General features: G+C 39.1%; 1 protein-coding gene across 1 annotated transcript in view; it reads left to right on the top strand.

The window, feature by feature from the left end:
• Nucleotides 1-388: 388 nt before the first annotated feature.
• ap3b1a (adaptor related protein complex 3 subunit beta 1a) overlaps nucleotides 389-17,018 on the top strand; it is a 63,828-nt gene continuing 47,198 nt past the window's right edge. Inside the window, exons 1-6 of the mRNA XM_080874411.1 lie at nucleotides 389-701; nucleotides 10,369-10,444; nucleotides 10,559-10,633; nucleotides 12,730-12,825; nucleotides 12,978-13,138; nucleotides 14,498-14,564. Coding sequence (XP_080730537.1) covers nucleotides 574-701; nucleotides 10,369-10,444; nucleotides 10,559-10,633; nucleotides 12,730-12,825; nucleotides 12,978-13,138; nucleotides 14,498-14,564 — 603 coding nt within the window. The 5' untranslated portion in view covers nucleotides 389-573. The remainder of the gene's footprint in view (nucleotides 702-10,368; nucleotides 10,445-10,558; nucleotides 10,634-12,729; nucleotides 12,826-12,977; nucleotides 13,139-14,497; nucleotides 14,565-17,018) is intronic.

Genomic DNA, 17,018 nt, shown 5'->3' with positions numbered 1-17,018 from the left:
CGATTAAATGTCAGGTCGTACATCGACTTATCTACGTAAAATGAAAGAATTAAAAATATCCCAAAGTTATTTTAAAAAATAATATTATTACTTGGAAAATATTTGATTTATTTTTTTATACCCGCACTCATTTAGACTTTTTGTCATACTTTATTTTTACACTTAAAGTGTAAAAATAAAGTATGACAACAATAGCACAAACTTCAGGAAAACTCACTTTTCTTGAAAATATCCTGGTCTTGACAAAAATGTTGCTGTTTTGACCTTGTGGACTTTATCGTGATACTTTGGCTATTCAACATTGTGGCAACATCAATTTTTTGGCCGAGTCTCTTCTAGTTGCCATAGATCTATGAGCTCTCTGCCTCTGAATCCCTGTCATGTGACGTTCACTTGTCCAACTCACACTTCCGCTACTGCGTGTAAAAAGTTGGGTGATACATTAAAGAAGTTTTTGCAGGAACTTTAGCGTCAACATTAAGTTAACATTATCACCAACTTTATGAACATTTCATAGCTCGTAAGAAAAGGCGAGTAAGTTTTCTTTGTCGGCCGTTTGCCTTAAAGCTCAGCATGTCGACAGGAGTCTCATACAACGACCAAGGAGGAGCGGAGGCTGCGGTGGAAGCGGGTCAAGAAAGCACCCCGACCTCCTCGAGCACCGGAGCTGCCTTCGGACTGTTCAGCGCCGACTTTAAAAAGTAAGCTAGCTCAGCGTGTGTTCCGTTTCTCGTCACGGTGGTTGTTTTTGGCACAGTTGGGTTGTTTTTGTTGAACTCCATATGGCTAACTTCCAGTTTCGTAGTCTTGAAAAGAGGCCAGTAGCATCCACAGGCAGGGCAATGGTGGCAAATGACAGCCCCCTGTCTCTTCTGCAGTAAGCAAAGTTGAGCGATAAAATGGCAAGACGTGGCTTGGACGTGTTTGTGATTGTGATCACTGAGTTTTCCTTTTTCTGGTTGGTTTTTCCAGTTGCTTTGCACCTTTCTGTGTGCTCAGGGTGTACTTGTATTGCCTGTTTTTTGCTGTTGTTTTTTTCCATCTCGTGGTTGTTTTTCGTATTGTAGTGTACACTTTTTGTCACGTTTTGTCATTTTTGCGATCATTTTTTTTTTACTATCTCCACCTGATTACTTTGTATTTTACTGTGATTATGAATTTTGGTGGCTCTTTTGTGTATTCATCTCTGTCCGCTTTGTGATTGTTTGGGTTAGTTAGTTCAGTAAGGCTCCAGTCATTGCAATCACTGCACAGGGAGAGCTTGATAAAATATCAACTGCAGTGGCTTCATCACAGAATCTTCGGATACCGGTATTTATTGTGAAACAGCAGAAAGTGCTTGCATGTTTTTAAGCGGATGCTACACACTTCACTGTTAAAAGGGACGCAATCCTCCCCACTGTCGCAAAGTGGGTGGTTATAGTGGAACACCTGATCGTTGGAGTTCTCTTCCAAATCTTTCAAAAGTTTTTACCAGTTTAAAGCACTTTAAGATGAGAGCTGCTGTGAATTTGCTGGCTGTAAATGAACAAGCGCTGGGACACACGTCTAGTCCTGTTCCTGCAGGTGGATTGCGCTGACCCTATTACACAGTGGTCAAAAGGCTTAAAGAAAATGTCGAAAACTTCATTTTTTTATGCTCATTAAAGCTGCTGTTATCCAGCTCTAAGCAAGTAAAGGAATCCTTGGAAAGATAAGTTTGTTGTATTTCTTGTCTGTACTTTATTCACCTCTTTCTGTCTCAACCTTTATAAAACTGTATGAGAATATTTCTATGTTTTATCTACAATTCAGTTTACTGCTGTATTAGCTACTTTTTTTTTTAAACCAATGTTTTTCAAATGTCATACTGGGCCTATTGACTTGTCAACAAGTAAGATGGTGTTTTACTTATATCGTTGATCTTTGTTGCATCAGTTTTGTGCTGCATAACGCTTAGTTTATACTTCTGCTGTAAATCTATCTAGAGCCTATGATGTAGCCCACATAAGTGCCCCATACATTTGCAAGCATTTATACCTGTGCTGAAAGTAAATGATCAAATATGGAATGATGATAAAATGAAAAGTTTCAAAATGTATTTTTTATCATGAGAATTTCTTTGTTTTGCACAATAACTAGCAAAACATAATATACCACCAAAAAAAGGAAATAAATACTGGACCCAGAATTTGACAGTCAGTACATTTCTTTCTAAGACCAGCAAATGGAGAAATGCTATTAAGTTGCCTTCATAAGCTTGTGTTGCTCATGTATTTTAAGTTCCATGTCTGCATTCTACCACTAGAGGGCAGCCAATAACCAATTTAATCATCTTTTGACTTTGGAAATTTCTTGCAAATTCTGTGACTATGCATCTCAGTTGTTCTAGTGTAACAGTCTGTGTTTGAAGGTACATACACAGGGTACCAGATTCTCTGGTCTAGACTTGACTGCAGTACTTAAAATCTGAGGAGCTCTAACTTGATTTAGACTTATGCATTAAGCCTATGTCCCTGCGACGTAACCGGAAACCCCTCTTAACCATACACTGCATCTACTGTGCTTTAGTAAATTTCCTACTAAAGCGTAATTCAGGCCTCAGTCTGTTAGTAAGTTTTATACATTCATAAAAGTTTTGGGTCACAGTTCAGCTTCTGATTTGATTTTAAGCGTTTCCTGCAGGAACCATCCTCATGTATCCTTTTGCTTTTCATAACTGTAGATCTTGGTTTTCTGAAATGTTTCTTATTAAGTTGAAATAAACCTTAACACTGTCTCACATGATCATCTACCCAGTTGGGGGAGGTTTGGTCATGTGTTTGGCCACCTCAGGGCCAAGCTGAGGGACCAGAAGAATATGAAAGGGCTTGAATGATCCTTCTGTTTGTATGTCTGTCAGACACAATTCACAATGACCAAGTCTGTGAATCCAAAATGCATTTTGTGCTAGTGCCATTATCTGTGTCTCATATTAGTGCTGCACGCAAGGCTTGTCAACTTCACCATGTCCGTGCTTGGAGAATACATCGCATATTTGTTCATTAATGTTTTAATAGCTGAGGATATATTTAGAGTCAGTTCTTTTAAAATTAGATCAAATTTGGAAGTTTAGTTAAAATTGCTGAATGTGTGTTGCACGTGATGAGAGATGCAACTTTGCTCTAATATGTTCTAGTGTTTAAAGGGCGCTTGTTTCTGTTTGAGAGCTCTGTGCTAGGGTTCAACAAATCATAGAAACATAAGGCTAATTTATTATCTGAGACCAAAGAGATGTCTCACTGTGGCTGAGCAGTTTGGTTGTATCGACTTATTGTATTTCTCTGTGTTGGAAGCAGTCACAAAAAAATAAAAGGAGCGATGGATTTAAATGGAATTATACTATTTTCACTTCCCTAATCTTGGGAAGTGCTGGAAGATTGAATTTTGTATTTGAGGCTGGTTGTGCATGTTAAATGGTTATTTGGTATTTCCAGCCTACTGGCATTAGTCTGGGTAGAGCAGGGCGATATGGCCAAAAATATTTATCATGATATATATTTGAAAATTTGCAATAACGATATAACCGACGATATAATTGATGCGAGACAAAATACAACTCCACAACATTACTAGCGCAAAAAGACAACCTTCCATTTATATTCACTTAAACAAGAAGCTGGTTTTTATGTACATTAAAGCTTTATAAAAATGTAACAGTGCAAATGCAAATTCCTTGCTGAAAGTTTAACCAAAAGGCATTTCCACTAGAAATGGGCTGACATGTCCTGAGCATAACCATGTATAATATCCACTGAAGTTAAAAAGAGGTGCTTTGCAACATTAAACTGCAGTGTGCAGTACGCATTTTTCGGACCATAAGGTGCACGGGATTATAAGGCACATTAAGCGAAACAAAGCAGTCAGATAAATCAAACTTTATTAAACTCATTCTTCTTGCTTCCTCCATTTCTGTACCATTGATTCCTTAATGTTGAATTCTCTGGCAGCTGCTCCATTCCCATGTTGTTGCAGTATATTAATGACTAACCTCGTATTGTGGATGGATTATCTCAGTTGTTCTCCTGACTGAAGTTTGGTCCGTTTACAGCATCCTGCCATGCGATTGCATTTGTCTCTAACCATGAAGAACCTTCACGTTAACTTTTATAAGTGGAAAAGTGTTAGTGTTCGTCCTCCAGCTTCACTGTTTATGTTATGCTAACATAGCTGTGTCGCTAGCGATCACGTAGCACATCATTATATACCAGCTAGCCCAACTTCAGTAACCCTACAAACGTCACTGCTGTTTAGGTTCCTGTCTTCATTTATGTTGCAAGTGATAGCAGAGGTGTACGTTTGATTTTTTTCAGAAATCTCTCAGTCAGAACATGCAATATCATGCTTAGGTAACTAGCGAAACTAGCGAGCTAACTTCTGCTAGCTTCCTGCTAACTTCTAACTCCGTTAAATGTAATAACTTTTGTTTTCATGGATGCCTGGAAGTTAAACTTTATAGTTACACCTGGTAAAGCAGCAATGCTGATCGTTTTATTAAAGATGAAAGAATTTAGACAGTTTTTAACTCTTAGTGATGCTGCAGTGTTGTTTGACCTGAAGTATACGGAGTTTAGGACCCAGATTACTCCCAGATTTAAGAGCATCTTAGTCCGACAAATACGACAATAACAACGGCCGCTTGCATGTTCTGCAAAAAAATGTGCTTTGACGGACAAACACCAAACCAGTTCCACATCACGGAAGTTGCACCATTTTTACAAACCAATTCTGGATCATCTGTTTCACTCAACAATCGGCCATGTGCGTATGAAAACAAAGGCACTGCGCATGCGCGTTTTACTCCCATTCTATCGCGATATTTCATTTTCCTATCGTTGCCTAACATTATACCGGTATTACCGTGAACGGTATAATATGGCCCAGCCCTAGTCAGGAGTCATGCAAATTTAGCCTTGCTACTTTTTTTTTTTTTTTGTATTGCTGCTGCCAGTTTATCCCTGAATCAGCTGATAATTCCCACTTGCAAATTTTTTTTTTTACAGTTCTTCTTTTATTACTGCTGTTCCAGTATTGTAGACTAGTCTTGCTTTTCCCAACCTGTTGATAATGTGGATCATAATATTTTAACAACCTTGCATCGTAGATTTAACTTCAGGGTGATTCCACGTAAAATAACCAAATGTGAAAAAAGTTCACATCTGATGTCCTCAGGGTCAGCTGTTTATTCTTCCCAGTAACTTCAGCTCACAGTAGAAAACGGTACCATCATATTATGAATATTTTCCGAGTTGCAGCGCTTAAAGGACATAGAGGTGCAATGAAATTTAGTGCTTTTAAATTTTGCCAGCATTTTTCAGCCCCTTTGACATAAACTATGTTATGTCACATGATATTGATGCTAAAGTTTGGTCATAGCAAAAACAAAACAAAATCATGATTTTGCTTTTAGGATGGGACCATTGGTGTGGGTGTGTAATTGAACTGGTTACAACTGCTGACGACAGATTAAATGTGCTTTACAGGTTTGAAAATTTCACCGGAAGAGCTCCTGTTCTTACGAAGTTATGATGGCTCAAAAATGCTGGAAATGCTGCAAAATTTGGCACCCATTTAGTAACCACCTTTTTTTTTTTTTTTTTTTTTTTTTTTTTTTTTATAAGATCTGGCACTTCAGACTCTTTTCCATGTTAGTTTAAATTGATGATGATTGAGTGCCAAGAAATATTTTCACCATGAAAATATTTTATTTTCTAATTTTATACAAGTTATTTTCTATACACATCATAAGGTCTGTGTTCAGATTTCTGCAAAAAGGAGAGACTACATAATAAAATGTGTTTGCGTTCACATATTACAACACAGCATTAAATGAGATGGATACACATGTGGCCTGTTTGTGATAAATATTCATTAGGAGACTGCCATGGGTGTATTATATTCTAATCAATCTCAGCAGTGATGGGGAAAAAAGATTTGAAAAGCTAATAATCAGCCACACGTGATGCAGCTCTTCTTCTTTCTTTTTTTTTTAACTATTTGAGTTGTTTAGGTTTTCAGTGTAAACAGAAAAAAATTGGATGCTATGTTTTTTTTTGTTTGCTTTTTTTTTTTTAAAAAGGAAAGAAAATTGGATATTTCTGTCGCTACCAAACACAGATTTGTTCCGCTCATGTGCAAATATGTACTATTGTACTTAGTGCTCACTGAAGCCTGGATTATACTCTGTTGTGGACACATACAGCTGGTGACCCGACAGCCAAGTAGTGATTGCCGTTTTATACTTTTCATGTTCACGGGTCCACTTGGGTCCCTGTGTTGTGAATTTCGTCCACAGAGAATTTATATTACAATGCACCAAGCAAGCATGTGCCCAGGCGGCGGATTACAAAGAACTATAACGGGAATAACTTTTTGGCCGTTAGGTCTCCTGCTGTCTGTGTTCTGCAACAGAGTATATTTAAATGGTTACTATAGATGGTGCAAAGGATCAATTTAGATTAAAGTGTAGCAAGCACACACTTTAATTGTGCATTCTTTTTGTGACCATCGTGTGGTCGTGATACCTGTGTTTGCAAAAAGATGTCTGGTCCCATAAAAGTGTAGGAAGGTTGACTTTGTAAACATTTGTCGATGGGCTCAGTTACTCATTGTAGTTTCTACTAAATTCAGCAGTAAGTTGACTGTGGAAATTATCCACATTATGCTCACTGGCTAACAACCTGTCAATCAGAAGTCCCCAGCCAATGAGAGCGTGATTTCAGTCAGATTCATCCATGGCTTGTTTCAAAACACAGAAGATGGCAACAGTGAAAATGCTCACCTTGAGACTTTAGAACAGGACTTCAACATGGTAGCTATGTCCTTGTCCTTTTTACTTTCTATCATGTTACTCAAGAAAATCTTTTGGAAGAGGGAGCTTTGGATATACCTGCCAAAATAATCCTCTGTCATATTGCGTGTGATGAATGTGATACTGTGTAGAGCAAAAACTTTTCCCAATTTGCGCCAATGTTGCTTACGAAACATTTCAAAGTCGAGTCATTACTCAGTCAGGCCCTCATGTTACTCATCTACTCCGGAATAAAGTCCACATTTCTCCCTCTTCAAAACCCTTTTGTACCATTCACATCTTCAGGAGTATTTCCTGACATTCAGCTCGGTGCTGTTATCTTTGATGTCGGCCTGTCCTGTTGGCATTGTCAGTAAAACTTGGCAGACGCATGTGCTCTAAGTGGTGCCAATTTAAAGTGATTATTGTGCAGTGGTGGTGATGAAAAGTAGCTCAGTGTTTACCCACCAGAGATAAGGCCCTCCTTTTTCCTCTAGAGGGAAGTGACCATAGTCACACAGAGGCAGAGTCACATACACAACCAGGAGCCAGGTGAGACAGCTTTCCATATGAAAGTCAGCATTTTTCAGAATAGAGGAGTAACAGTTTAATATAGTAATGGCTAATTAGCCAAGTAAGTGGTCATTACCCTCAGGCATAAGGATGACTTGCCATTAGTGAGCTGACGGGGCATCTTGTGACTTTTTTTTCCCCCTTTGCCCAACAGAAGAGGAAGGGAGTACCGGTGAATGACAGTGACAAAGCAGTGGAGCCTGTGCTGTTTTTCCACAGTTCCTAGCTTTGACAGTTATGAACTGGACAAGAAGACAGCTGTAAATAAAGCCAAGAGAACTTGGGAGTACACTCTGAAGGAAAGTAATTACCACAGCTCTCTTTGGTCCGTGGAAATTCAGTCAGCCGTGGTTTTGTGGACTCTGTTCTTTAGACAGCTAACACACACGCACAGACACCACTGAATGGACTGCAGCGGTATGGACGCTGGTTTCTCTTCTTTGCGCTCGGAGGCAGCAGGAGCCATGAGGACAGTGTTGGTGTCTGCTGAGAACTTACAGCTTACTCTGAAGCCTGAACTCAGTCAGGAAGAACAGTCACTCACACACACCAACAGTAGCCCTAAGGACTCACACAAAGCCGGGTACTGTAGTAAGACAACACAGGTCATTGTTTTCTTGTAACATCTGACAGCTAAATATATGCGTTTTCCTTTAAATAACACTGAAATCTTTAGATGTAACTAATACAGGTAACAAATTTTTAAAATGATGACTATTTGTGGATGGAAACTGAATTTTCAGATTACCATTACAAATTATTCCTTTAGAATTAAGATTATCATATGAAAAAAAAAGTATGAACAACAGTCATTGACTTGAGTGCAGTCTTTTTAACTTGGCAATGTTTAAAGTGGATTTAAATAAAATACTGAAAACCTATAATGAATTAAAAGTAAAGCTGTTTTCACTCCTGAATGCTAAAAAATGTCACAGGATCAGGTCTAGTTGTGACCAAAGTTGTAGAAGCGTAGATGCTGTTTTCTTTCCCGTCACCTCTGAACTAGGCCGATGGCTTCCCCTCCCTGAGCTCGGTGCTGTCAGAGGTTTCTTTCTGTTAAAAGGGAGTTCTTCCTTCCCAAAGTTGCCCATTCTCACCTTTGGAAAGACTGCTAGGCGTTGGTGAGTTTGATGCCTGGGTGTTACACAGGCGAGTTCAGCATCTCATGGACTTTGTACAAGGGAGCAGTTAAAGACAGTTTAAAGTTTGATCTAAATGTTTGGACAAGTTCACATATCATGGTAGCAGATCTGACATGTCAGTGTTTTTAACGAAATGCTTGTTAACAGCGTAAATTGACAGTTTTTATATCATTTAACAGTGTCACCATTTGTCTATTACAGTAAGATATAAAGTAAAATCAAGGTTGTTGGGAATTTCATTAGTTACGTTTGCTTCTCAGTGGTGTAAACTGACTAAAGTGATACTGAAGTCATACCAAACAATATCAGATATTACAGATTCACATGCAGTGGAGCTTTTTTCAAATTTAGTTCAATCATTTTGAGGCTCTATATAAAATATTGTTAAGGTTTCAAAGATTTAGTTGCTGTCCTACAAAAACTATTTTTTTTGTTTACAGATTAAGAAACTAAAGTTTGACCTTTTTGAGCTTTAGGATATAAAATATAATTGCTCATTTTATCCTATGAGACATCTCATATGGAAAAGAAATAGTAAAAACTTATAAAAGACTTGCATAAGATGTGGCCCACTTCATATAGTGAATCATATAAGGCTTATTTGATTTACTCATGAAAGTGGCCACTTTCTCATTACTTTCATATATTGTTTTAGTAAGTATCCAAAACATACAAGTTTCATTTATATCATTTTTCAAGGGATCTTATATCTGTTTTCACTCTTGTATGCTTTTCATACAAGTTTCACACAAGACAGATACAAACTTTGTAAGATTTATATATATCTTTTCCATATGGGATTTGTGTGAAATAATTAGCATGTAAATTCCTGAGTTCGAGATAAAGTCTTGACCCTTGACCTTAGATCACCAAATTGTAATAGGTTTTTGCCTAAATTCAATTTGGAGGTTTGTGTTTTTCAAATTCACTTAATGTTTTTAAGACCTCGCTTCCTCACAATGGGCAGACCCAAAGCTCATAAACACAATGCATCTGTGTCAGTGATAAATAATGTCATGCATCTGGATTGCAGCTCAAGCGCCATGTTGTTGAGTCACTACTGCTAAATATTGGCAGATTTGATCTTGTCATTAATTTTGATCATTTTGGATAAGCACCAGGTTATTATATACCTAAAATAAAACAGAACATATCTGCACTCCTTATTTTTGTCTGCAGCTTGCTTTCCATCCTGCACAGCATCTCTGTGGAACAAGCATCCTGTTGTGTGGGTTGTTTTTGAGCAACATTGCCTGGTTGAATTAGTCAAGGAATTAATGTGGTGATCATGTGATTGCTGAGTAGCATCATTGTTATGATGCAGTTGTGTTGTTGTTTAGGACACCATTGTTGCTGCATTGTGAGCAGACACCTCATCCATTTACATATTCTTTTGTATTTGTGCCCATGTTATGTACAAGCATGAGTTATCTTCAAATCTAAAAACTTATAACCCGAAACCCCAGGGGTGTTCCTCCTCTAGCTCAGCAGGTAGAGCAGCTCATCTATTAATTGGAGGGTTGGTGGTTCAATCCCTGGCTGCTCAAAGTGCTTGTCTGCTCTCTAAATAGTGAATCTGTAAAGCACTTTGAGTGCTCAGGTAGAGTAGAAAAGTGCTATATAAGAACCAGTCCATTTACCATTTACGATCTTAACCCGAGGCTGTAACATTCCAGTCTGCGTTGATCCAACATGTAGTTACGTTTTTCTAGAGGTGCACAAACTGTTAGGCGGATGGTTACTGCTTAAGTTGCAACCTAGATTTCCCGCTGAATCATAATTCGGACATAAGTAAAGCAACTAACCACTGACTACAATAACATCCAGGATGTCTTCTGTCCTCAGGAATGAAGACCTTAAAGAGATGTTGGAGAGCAACAAGGAGTCTCTCAAACTGGAGGCCATGAAGAGAATTGTCGGGGTGAGTGCATCACAGGAATCCACTAAAGCATTTCTTTTAAGTAACTGAGCTGTTTTGTGCTGGTAATAATTTTTTTTTTTTTAAATTGTTTCTTTCTTCTTTTTTTTTCTCCAGCTCATTGCCAAGGGCAAAAGTGCCTCTGAGTTGTTTCCTGCTGTGGTGAAGAATGTTGCGAGTAAAAATATTGAGGTATGACACGATTGAGAAATAACGCGCACTACTTCATTTATTTTAATGCAGTTCACTGTTATGATTCATTTCGTTCTCACGCAACGCAGCACGTGACTTCCCAAAGCATGACGCCCAAAGGGGGAACTTACAGAACAATAGTTAGATCCACTGAGAATCTTTTTCTTGCTTTAGACGCATGCATGTGCTTGAACATTTAAAGTTAGTGTTTCTACAGAAAGCAAAGCAAGGAAACGGGAAATGGTCGCAGCAGATTGAGATAATATTGTTAAATAGACTCTGTGTAAGAATACAGTCTGTGTTATGGAAATAAATACCTAATACATCTCTTCAGTTGTAAGAAAATGCACCTCTTTGTTAGGTGTATTACATTTCAAGCAAGTTCACAAAGTTGCACTGACTTCTGTGTCTTAGACCGCAAAGTATGATAAAACAGCAGCATTATTATGCAGAGCTAATTAAAATTAGATTATTTCTCAGCCCTACTTTGAGCCATAAATTGGTACAGCAGTAGCAACAGCATAAATATTCTGTAAAGCTGCTGTGAGCTTGCGCCAACATGCCACTGAATCCTGCGAGCCTTGGAAAAACTCAACCACCGCCTATTCCAGTGAATGACCGAACATTAAGCAGCAGCAGCTCAAGAGGCGCTCCCATGCCCAGAGCCTGTGAATATTGATTAGCAGCAGCAGAATAATCAGGTAGCATGAGAGGCAGCATGTAAGCCGGTGTGGAGGGGGGTCCAGCCAGGCCAGGCGCTGTGTGCGAGGCATGCAGCCGAACCAGCTCGTGGCAGGGGTATGGGAGCAGGTGGGTGGATGTAATTGGGGGAAGAGAGCTCCGAGTCACATCTTCTCTCTCCTGCCTCATACACACCAGCTGCTAAGGTAGTGTGAGGTCTTGGTCTGTGCTTTCTCTCTCTTCTCAGTTTCTGCTCAGCTACAGTATGTCGTGCTAAAAATGGCCTCTTATTTCGCTCCCGCCGTCATCCCTTCTACTTCGTGTCATCTCGAGCTGCCCATGAGCCCCAACAATTAGAGCGTGAGCGTAACTGCACAAGAACATGCAGTTTATTGATAGCGTTTTGTGGTTTAATGTTGGTGCTCTTTGTTTTATTTACTGAATTTTACACTGAAATTCAGGGACAAAATAAAATAACACGAGATGGAGCAAGTTTCATCTGTACTGCACGTAATTGCCTATTTAGCAGTTCAAAACGAAGTCCGTTGCATGCTCTGTGGTCACACAAACCCGATCCTTGAGGGCAGATGGGTTTTGTCTCCTTTTTTTTATAGTGAGTAATGCCATTACTTTCAGCAGTAATGGCCTCAATGATGATTGAGAACTGTGCTGTGAAACCACAGGTCAATACTCGTTGCATTAGAAAGCATGGTGCTGATTACCAGCTAAAGCGCTTGGTGATTTGTACCTAAAATGTAACCTTAGACCTGACCTCCAGCTTAAATCAGGTTATAAATTAAAAATAGTTCCTTAGGTAAATCATTTTTCATAACCCTTTCCTCCCAGTTTCATGGTCTCCAACCCAACAGGCTCATAGGAAGAAAATTAGCTCCGTCTATTCTCTCTCGGAATAGCTGATGTGAATCAGCAGGCAAAGCACCTTTGACCTCTAGTTAAACCTGTCAGAATCCAGAACAAATATTATCTCAGGCTTTCCGGTGAGCAAAGAATAGGTGAGGGAGCCAAAGCACAAGACTCGGGAGGGAAATATAAACACATAATACAGCTCCTCTGTCTGAAACCATTCTCTATTGAGAGTGCAGGTTTTGAAATTAAAACAGGAAAGCTTTCCACCTCCATCGACCCGCCCCCAACTGCCAACCCCCAGTCTTTTAAAATAATAAACTCAAATTTTTCCCTTAGAAAAATCAACGTAAAGGAAGCCGATTTTTGTATTGTGTTATATTTTGTACTCTTCTTGTCTGTAAAAAAACAAAACGGTGTGTCCTCACACAAACCTGCTTAAATTTTCCAACACAGCTGGTTTGCTTGATTAGTTTCATGTCTGCTGCAGTGGTTTTTCTTTTATAGCCGTTTCGTTTTATTGCTGTTTTTGATGTCATTGTTCTTCGCAGCTCAAGAAACTTGTGTACGTGTACCTGGTGAGGTATGCAGAGAAGCAGCAGGACTTGGCATTGCTGTCTATTAGCACATTCCAGCGGGCCCTTAAGGTAACATTCAGTCTCTCTGGATGCGGATAGATGAATGTGTTGATGATCAGAGGATGATAAATGTCTCACTTCTCCCTGCTTTTCTCTTGGTGCTGGGAGGCACTGTTTTTGTTGTGGCACACTGTCTCGCTGACAATTTGTTTCTGTGCCAGGACCCAAACCAGTTCATCCGGGCTAGTGCTCTGAGGGTTTTGTCCAGTATCCGCGTCCCCATTATTGTCCCCATTATGATGCTGGCCATCAAGGAGGCTGCAGCTGACCTGTCCCCATATGTGAGGAAGACTTCAGCACATGCGATCCAAAAGCTGTACAGGTAAAGACATCAATGGTAAAGACTTGTAAGTTTTACTGGCTCGTCTTACTGCCTCAACAGTGAACTGAGCAGTAAATGCAGTGAAGGTTGGGCAATGTTGGCATAAGGGGCTTTGCCCCGCTTTTATTGCTCTCTTATCTTAGTAGTAGGTGCATGTTTGATGATCAGTGATGGTTCTTTAGAAAACCTGGCACAGTTTTGCTATTTATCTGCACTGCTTCTATCAGATTCTTGAAATTCCTTCATGCTCTATATACCGTAGACCTCTTATGCTTTTCCTTATGTTCTGTTCTATATTGTAGAGACTTGGCAAAAGGCTTTGTGAGTTTATTCCAGTGTACACATAGAAGACAGAAACCGCCCTTACAAAGTGATAAGTTTGGGGTAATAAGTTTACTGTGAGCTGTAGAAGTCCATACATTTGGAAAAAGCTTCAACACATTTTAAAATGCCTGTCTTCAAACAAAAAACACCTCTAAAATAATCGTTGCTACTTGATTTTGAAGCCTGTATGGCATGGATCAGTCAATACTTTGCTCTACGTGAGGCTTATCCTATCGTTTTCATGTGCCACTGTCTAGATGTATTGGATTTTTAAAAATGTTTTTATTTTATGATTCCTACGGCAATCGTAGGATATTTAGTGATTCTTTTTGGTATGATAATGTACATTTGGAATTGTATATATATTTGCTGTTTGTTACCTGATTTTATGCAACTCGTAGGCTTTGGGGAAGCCTGTTTCACAAAGAACGATCTTATGTTCAGTTTGGAATTTGTATTTTAATTGATTTTTTTTAAATAAAATGAATGAAAACTGAATATAGGGCTACATACTACTACTCATATTAAACATGGCATGCAACCTGTTTGTGTGAGCACAGCAACTTGTGAAGAGCTGCCAATCACAGGTAAGCGGTTTTAGGAGGTAGGGTTGCCTTAAAAGGGGAGGGGCTAAAACAGCTTGTTTCAGACAGAGGATAAACTGAGGGGCTGTATCAAGCTCTGGATTAGTAGTAGTTTCGGGCTACTGGATTTAATTGGTTATGAAAATGTTTCGTGCTGATCTAACTGGTCTCTGTTAATCAAAAGCAGCTACTCTCCTGTCTGCTAACATACCAGCAGTGTAACCTAGAGTGTTTTACAGGTTAAAAATATGGTCAATGATGATGTTTTACAGTAGTCTAAAGTGAAGCAGTGACGGATTGATGCAGGGAGTGGCTTTGGTTAAACACGCACAGACATCTTTGTATTCTGAACGCACAGCAGGGACATGATTTAATTTGTTAGTCTGTATGTGAATAATTGCCATTCTGTAGTTGACAATTAGTTTCCAACCTCTTTGTCTTTTGTCCTCAGCCTCGACCCAGATCAGAAGGAGCAGCTGATCGAAGTGATCGAGAAACTATTGAAAGACAAAAGCACGGTAAGCAGACACAGAGTACCGTAGTGGTTCACAGTACACCTCCCATGTTTGACAACGAAGACCACTGGAGGGCGCCCCAGTCAAGTGATTCTTCTCTTAGCTCTCCATCCCACAGCTCATTCGGCAATGCCACGGTTTGTTAACACCCACTTAAACCCACACATCTTCAGATGCTCCTTGTTAAGTGTCCATTTGGAAGGAATTTTCGCACTGATGCTAGTGTCAGCTTAATTTTCTCAAAGGCCAGCTTCTTCTTTTTTTCAAATTTTCTCCCAAAATGGACCGTAAATGACTTGGATTCTCAAATTCTGCAATTTGGCCAATCACAGACACAATGCAGAAGGTGCATTAGAAGTCAGCAGGCAGCGCATTAATTTGACGAGGTCACAGTGAATACTAAGGGTGCTGAAATGCCAATTTCAAATATGTAGACACTGGCTGGAGGATGCAGTGCGTTGTGTTTGCATGTGCAAATCATGCACAGTTTGTTATAATTATGTATTCATACAGTATGCCTACCATTATATAAACAAAGCAAAGCGGCTTAGGCCAAACGGGAATGGGGGGGGGAGTGGAAGCCCAGTACCAGATGCATAGCATATTTAGCCCCAGACGCTAACGAAGACAGATGACTTCTCCCTGTTGGAGCCCACATTGTGAGGCAGGGGACAGAGAGAGAGGGCACTATCATCACACAGACGCACAAGCACATCAGTCGGTGATGAATGGTGAAAAACCTAAATGCAGTGGATGCTGAATAGCTTTCAAGTGAGGCGATGCATTCGACGATGCCATGTAGAATTTACAAGTCCCACAATAATGTCCAGAGCTGAATCGGTGCCATCAGAGGTTCTTGTTATATTATATGTAATGGAAAGGATTACTCCTGCTACTACATTCAAGTGTTAGTGTACTAGCTGGATGGCTGTTTTGTGCTGCCTTCAAAAACTTTCTAGGATCTTTGTAAGTGTGAAATAAAAACCCTGATGATGACATCAGTTGTTATGTATCAGCTGGATTGATTGCGATTGTGAATATTTGTTATGTAGGTTCTGTTATGAACTCAGCGGTCGTACTTACTTTGGGGTGGCAAAGTATTTTTTAATCCTTGTCTCATATTAAGAAAATATCTCACATTATGACTGCCTTAAGTTTACAAAGGCGAATATCTCACAAAATACGTGTGGTCCAAACAAACAAATGTGCCGATCTATGATCTTCATCCCTGCTGAAATCTAAAAGTGAAAACAAGACTGCAGTTTAAATAAAAGGGAACAGTTTTAACAGGTATGTTAACACTTGAACACTATTTTCATACAGTTTTGCCAAAAATTAACTGTATATGTCCAAATTTCAAATTACAGACAGCATTAGCTCTCAGCATTAGAAATCTGGACTATTTTGCTTGTCTACTAGAGACTGAGTTGATATATCTCAGCTTTTGCTGGTTTGATTTTCTTCATCAAAATCACATCTGTTGATGTTTGCAGACATGAAATGCTAATTTTCCAGGCTAGCCTCTCGATAATGTTGCTTATAATATTGGAGAAAAAGAAAAGGCATTTGGAGCGGTTGTAAATGACTAAAGATTACATATCTAATTCGTAAAAATAACACAGGCCAGATCGCCATCCTCTGTATGTAATTTTTGCATTTTGTATCATTTTTTTATTTTAATAAAAATATCAGAATGTCATTGCTTATGACTAGTCATAACTAGTTCTGGCTTGGATATATGAACATTGGTTGAATATCACATGAATTTGTCAAAAATCCATCTTCTCCTGCTATGAAAAAATGTCATAGTTAAGTTAAAAATTGCAGTTTAGAAAAGAGGCCAATTCCCCAAACTGTGTTTGTCACAAGGTGACTGGAAAGGTCACTATTACCTCTTTTAATTTCGCACGTTCCCACGAGATCAGGGAAGTTTGCTAAGGAGATGTCCTTGGGTTATTTGTCTTGTTGTCCAGGGTGAAACATAGAGGAGACTGAGCCTTTCGAATAGCTGTTCCTAACCCCCGGTAAACCCCATTCACCAACAAAGACTGTTTTTAAAGACCTGGTTGAAAACTCATTTTAATTCCTTTGCCTGTAAATCAGATCGAGTTTTGATGGGGGTTTTTGTGGATGTTTTTTAACGCTGTATCACACTTTGATCAATGCCAGTTGTTATTAGATGTGCTTATAAATAATTTAATGAGACTTGACTATAAAGGGTATCCATATGCATTCATGCCTAGACATTTAGGTGTGCTAATGTTTAATGTAGACGAGTCAGCATGTACAGCAGGGTTACGGATCTGGTTTTACATAACGAAAAACATATTTTGTATTTATAAAGCTATCGAAATTTCAGTTTTTAACAACAACTCTATTGGAACCTTACGTTTTTCTGGCAGCTTTTCAGTCAGATTTCAATTTGTTGCACAGTTTTTCTTCATACTAAGTTAGCTG

Source organism: Rhamphochromis sp. 'chilingali' (genome assembly GCF_963969265.1).
Source record: "Rhamphochromis sp. 'chilingali' genome assembly, chromosome: 2".
Lineage (NCBI taxonomy): Eukaryota > Metazoa > Chordata > Actinopteri > Cichliformes > Cichlidae > Rhamphochromis > Rhamphochromis sp. 'chilingali'.
This window is presented reverse-complemented; position numbering and strand designations above follow the sequence as displayed.